The sequence below is a fragment of the Procambarus clarkii genome, chromosome 59 (genome assembly GCF_040958095.1).
Source record: "Procambarus clarkii isolate CNS0578487 chromosome 59, FALCON_Pclarkii_2.0, whole genome shotgun sequence".
In the NCBI taxonomy this organism is placed as follows: Eukaryota; Metazoa; Arthropoda; class Malacostraca; order Decapoda; family Cambaridae; genus Procambarus; species Procambarus clarkii.
In genome coordinates, this window is record NC_091208.1 from 34,334,478 (window position 1) to 34,340,047 (window position 5,570).

A 5,570-nucleotide genomic window follows, 5' to 3' on the forward strand; every position below is an offset into this window, starting at 1 on the left:
CTCAAGGAATTGGGCTCCAAACTCATTGACGTCACCAGAGACCCGAGGGCTGCCAGTTTTTTGTTTCAGCGCTTCAGTGTGGCGATCCAGAGGGGAAACGCCTGCTGCATCCTCGTTTCCTGTCCGGAAGCGGAGGAGCTTCAAGAGATCTATAACCTTTAAGCACTCTTTGCATCAACCAATGTATATCTTGCAACCTTTAAATACATAAAAAAGTAACAAAAAAAAAAAATGAAAAGGAAGGGGGAGGTAGGAGAAAAGCACACAGAAACTGTATTGGAGGGGACCTAAACATTCCCTTTAATGCGTTATGTGTGATTTCCTCCGTGGCTAAGGGTCCCCTTCTTCCAGCCAGAGGTGGTACTCCATAAAGAAATAAAATAATAACAACAACAACAACAATAACAATGACAATGATGATAATGATAATAATGATAATAATGATAATAATGATAATAATGATGATAATGATGATAATGATGATAATGATGATAATGATGATGATAATGATGATGAATGATGATGATGATGATGATGATAATGATGATGATAATGATGATGATAATGACGATAATAATGATAATAATAATGATAATAATGATAATAATAATGATAATAAAGATGCTAATAATGATGATAATAATGATGATAATAATGATGATAATAATGATAATAATGATAATAGTAATGATAATAGTAATTATAATAATAATTATAATAATAATTATAATAATAATTATAATAATAATTATAATAATAATTATAATATTTATAATAATAATTATAATAATAATTATAATAATAATTATAATAATAATTATAATAATAATTATAATAATAATTATAATAATAATTATAATAATAATTATAATAATAATTATAATAATAATTATAATAATAATTATAATAATAATTACAATAATAATTACAATAATAATTACAATAATAATTATAATAATAATAATAATAAAGGAAACGTTACAAGGCGGGGAAATACCAGTGAAAGAAGTGAGGGAGGCAGTAATGGTGGCAGCCAACCTTGCCACATTACTCCTATCATACACTCATCCTTCCCATCCTCGACCAAGCCAAATATTACGTCATAATGTTTACTCATTATATATAGTTTTTACTTTTTGTTTTTATTTTTATGTAATGGTTGAGTTATTCCTGAGGATTGTATTGAAGATATGTGGGTGAAGTTGGCAATGGTGGTGTATGTAAACAGTGTGAGTGTGGCGGCAGAGGCAGGCAGCACGTGAGCGCCGCTACAATACAACAATACAACACTACAACAACAACAACAACACCACAACATGGGTATAGTGGAGAGGAGACTCAAGGTCTTCTACAAGAAGACCAAGAAGGGCAATATAATAAAGGTCAGTTACATAGAGTTTAGTACCATTAAGTATTGTGGCCAAGAGGTGGATTGTATTGTGTACAATCCACAAGGCACAGCTACTGAAAGGCACAAGTATTGTGCCTTTCAGTAGCTTTACAAGGGTGCACTCTATCTGTTTATATACAAGAAGGTACATGGAGTTGTGAGAGTACATAACATTGATGTTCTTACAGTCTTGCAAAACCACTAACATGCAAAGCGTTTCTGGCAGGTCCTTAATCCAACAAATAAGTTTATTAGTCCCCGTGGTGTAGTGGTTAAGATACTCGCCTGACATTTCGCGAGCGCTTCGTCCTGGGTTCGTATCCTGGCCGGGAAGGATTTACTGAGCGCAAATCCTTAACTGTAGCCTGTTTAACCCAACAGTAAAATGATTACCTGGTTGTTAAATGATTTTACGCGGGACGTATTCCAGGGAACATAGGATTAAGGACCTGTCCGAAATGCTACGCATACTAGTGGCTGTACAAGAATGTAAGAACTCTTGTATATATAAATAATTCTTCTTCAAAAAATAAAAAATTCTACTTCAGTTCAATTTGTGCTTTTAATCAAAATTAATTTTAAGTCTTAGTTTTTATATTTATTTTTCCACATCTTGCCCAAAAAACTGTGCGTACTAGTGGCTTTAGGATTGTATATGCTAGCCTAAATGGGGGTGTCTGCTGCATGGGTGACAGCTTCTCAATATCAACCTACCCTGGCTTTGCACCCTGAAGAGGTCACTCCAGACCGACAACCAGAGCGCAACTCCATATTCTCCTGAGACTGATGGATGCCTACTACTACTACTATACTAGCTCTATCTAGAAATCCAACATTCTGCATGTAACTCATTATGTATGTATGTACCTTTCCCTAAATAAAATTATCATCATTATCAGGTACATCATAGCAAAATTTGAGTTCAACATAATTACAATGTAAATTGATGGAAATGATTACACTGGTGAAGTTGCATGTCATAAGTACTAATATTGGGGAAGAGGGTAGCATAGGATACAGTGAGAGCTGGAAGCACAAGATATGCTATGAGGATGAAATTAGGTACTTTTTGGTTTTACTTTTGAATAAGGCATAGATTGGATTTTTTTTAATTCATTAGGAAGTGAGTTCTATAGACTGGGTCCTTTTATTTTCATGGAGTGTTTGCACTGATTTAGTTTTAGTCTAGGAGATATCAGAGAGATATTTCTGGTGTGGTGCTCATGGATTATATTACATCTACCAAGGAAGAGTTTCAGCTCAGAAATTAGCATTCGGGAACAAGGTTTTGTATGTGTAAATAGCACAAGAGAATGTGTGTAGTGTGTGTTTAGCATGTTTAGGGATTTAAACAGAGGTGGCTGTGTGTTGTCCGAAAACAACACACAAGTATTCCCAGGGGAAATACGGAGGTTACCATGCAATTCTGTTTTCAGTGAACCCCTGAACATATTGCAGATCAGTGATCCAAAAATTTGTTCTATGAATGTGACACCACCATCGAACCATATGTCAGATATGACTCTAACCCCACTTGACTTTGAAGTAGTCATAGACAACATACCCTTGCACTCTGTACCAGTCCCAGACCCCTGGAATTCTATACAGTATTCATCAAGAATTGCAAAAAGCCACTATCACAGGCCATTTACATCTTTTGGAGACGGTGCCTAGATACTGGTGTTAACCGTGGCATTCTGGAAATGGCAGAGATTGTGCCACTTCACAAGAAAGTAGTAAAGCATATGCAAAATATAAATAACTAACATCACATAATTAAAAATCTTTGAAAAAGTGCTAAGAAATAAGATCACAAAACACATGGAATCACAATGTCTACATAATCGTGGCAACATGGGTTCAGAACAGGGCGCTCCTGCCTCTCACAGTTGCTAGACTACAACGACAGGGTCTTAAATGCCATGGAAGACAAACAAAATGCTTATGTAATATACACAACTTTCACAAAATGCTTTTAACAAATGTGGCCATGGTGTTATTGCACATTCAATGTACACAAAAGGAATTGCTGGCAAAGTAGAAAGACGGATCTTTAATTTCCAAACAAATAGAATGCAAAGTGTAATAGTCAACAAGGTAAAATCTGAATCATCCACCGTGAAAAGCTCAGTCCCTCCAAGGTACTGTGCTTGCTCCTGTACTTTTCCTCATCTTTATATCAGACATATGAAGTCTGTCTGAAACATGTTACTTTGAGGTAAGCCAGAAAGAGGTCCAATGTAGAATGAGAATGCAGACGACATTACAAAAGAAGAAGAAGAAATTAAATGCTTAAGCAGACACGACTCTCCATACAAAGAAGAAATAATTTAAACAGGGAGATTGAAGAAATCGAATAGAGACTGAAGCATTCCTATCAGACTGAAGAAAGGCAACTAGAACAGAAAGCAATTCAAGAAATAAAGAAAAAAACAAAATATTTCTTCACATATGCTAAATCAAAAGCGAAAACCACTGCCAGTATTGGACCTATTCATATTAGTGAAGGTTCATACACTGAGGATGACAAAGAAATTGGTGAAATCCTAAAAAAGCAGTATGAGGACATGTTTAGCACTCCGATACACAGCATGAAAGTGGAAGATTCGGACAATTTCTTTATGAATGATATTCAAACACCTGTAAATATAACTGATATCAACACGAGCGTAGCAGATTTTGAAAGAGAAATTGACAATATGCCCATGCACTCAGCCCCGGGTTCAGACTCATGGAATTCAATATTTATAAAGAAATGCAAAGTGCCAGTAGCACAGGCACTCAGTATAGTGTGGAGGAAGAGCTTGGACACAGGGGAGATACCAGATGCGTTTAAAGCAGCAGACATTGCCCCTCTACACAAGGGTGGTAGCAAAGCATTGGCAAAGAATTATAGACGAGTTGCACTAATGTCCCACATAAAAGTATTTGAGAGAGTGATCAGGAGTCAGGTCACTAGATTCATGGAAACCAATGACCTCCACAATCCAGGCCAACATGGATTTAGAGCAGGAAGATCATGCCTCTCACAGCTACTTGACCACTATGACAAAATCACTGAGGCATTAGAAGAAAAACAATGCAGATGTCGTATACACAGATTTTGCAAAGGCATTCGACAAATGTGACCATGGAGTGATTGCACACAAAATGGGGTCAATGGGTATAACTGGTAAAGTACGACGCTGGATACTCAATTTCCTGTCGAACAGAACACAAAGAGTAACAGTCAATCAAGTAAAATCGAGTCCGAGCGCAGTTAAATGCTCTGTACCTCAAGGTACAGTCCTTGCACCACTGCTGCTCCTTATTCTCATATCAGATATAGACAAAAACACGAAGTCACAGCTTCGTGTCATCCTTTGCAGATGATACAAAAATCAGCATGAAAATTACCTCTGCTGAAGACATTGATAAACTACTAATAGATATTAACAAAGTTTTCGATTGGGCAGCAGAAAATACATGATGTTTAACGGTGATAAATTCCAGGTACTCAGATACGGCAAAAATGAGGATCTTAAACATAATAAAGGGTACAAAACACAATCAAATCTGCCCATAGTAGGAAAACAGCATGTCAAGGATTTGGGATTAATGATGTCCAACGACCTAACGTTTAGGGAGCATAACCAAGCAAGTATTGTGTCAGCCAGAAAAATGATAGGATGGATTTCGAGAACCTTCAAGTCCAGAAATCCCATCACAATGGTTGTACTCTTCAAATCACTTGTGTTGTCCCGTCTTGAGTACTGCTCAGTACTCACTTCCCCCTTCAGAGCAGGAGAGATTGCTGAAATAGAGGGAATACAGAGAACATATACGGCACGCATAGACGAGATAAAGCCCCTAAATTGTTGGGATCGTCTCAAAGCTCTCCAAATGTACTCACTAGAGAGGAGACGAGAGAGATACCAAATAAATACACATGGAAAATACTGGAGGGACAGGTCCCAAATCTGCACAGTAAGATAACAACGTACTGGCGTGAATGACATGGAAGAAAAAGCAGAATAGAACCAGTGAAGAGCAGAGGTGCCATAGGCACAATCAGAGAACACTGTATGAACATCTGAGGTCCATGATTGTTCAGCGTCCTACCAGCGAGCATCAGAAATATTGCAGGAACAACCATGGAGATCTTCAAGAGGAAAATAGATTGTTTTCTTCAAGGAGTGCC

General features: G+C 36.9%; 1 protein-coding gene across 1 annotated transcript in view; it reads left to right on the forward strand.

Annotated features, from left to right (window-relative positions):
• Nucleotides 1-1,176: 1,176 nt before the first annotated feature.
• The window catches only part of LOC123768081 (exosome complex exonuclease RRP44-like protein Dis3), a 119,109-nt gene continuing 114,715 nt past the window's right edge, over nt 1,177-5,570 (forward strand). Inside the window, 1 exon segment of the mRNA XM_069307083.1 lies at nt 1,177-1,382. Coding sequence (XP_069163184.1) covers nt 1,317-1,382 — 66 coding nt within the window. The 5' untranslated portion in view covers nt 1,177-1,316.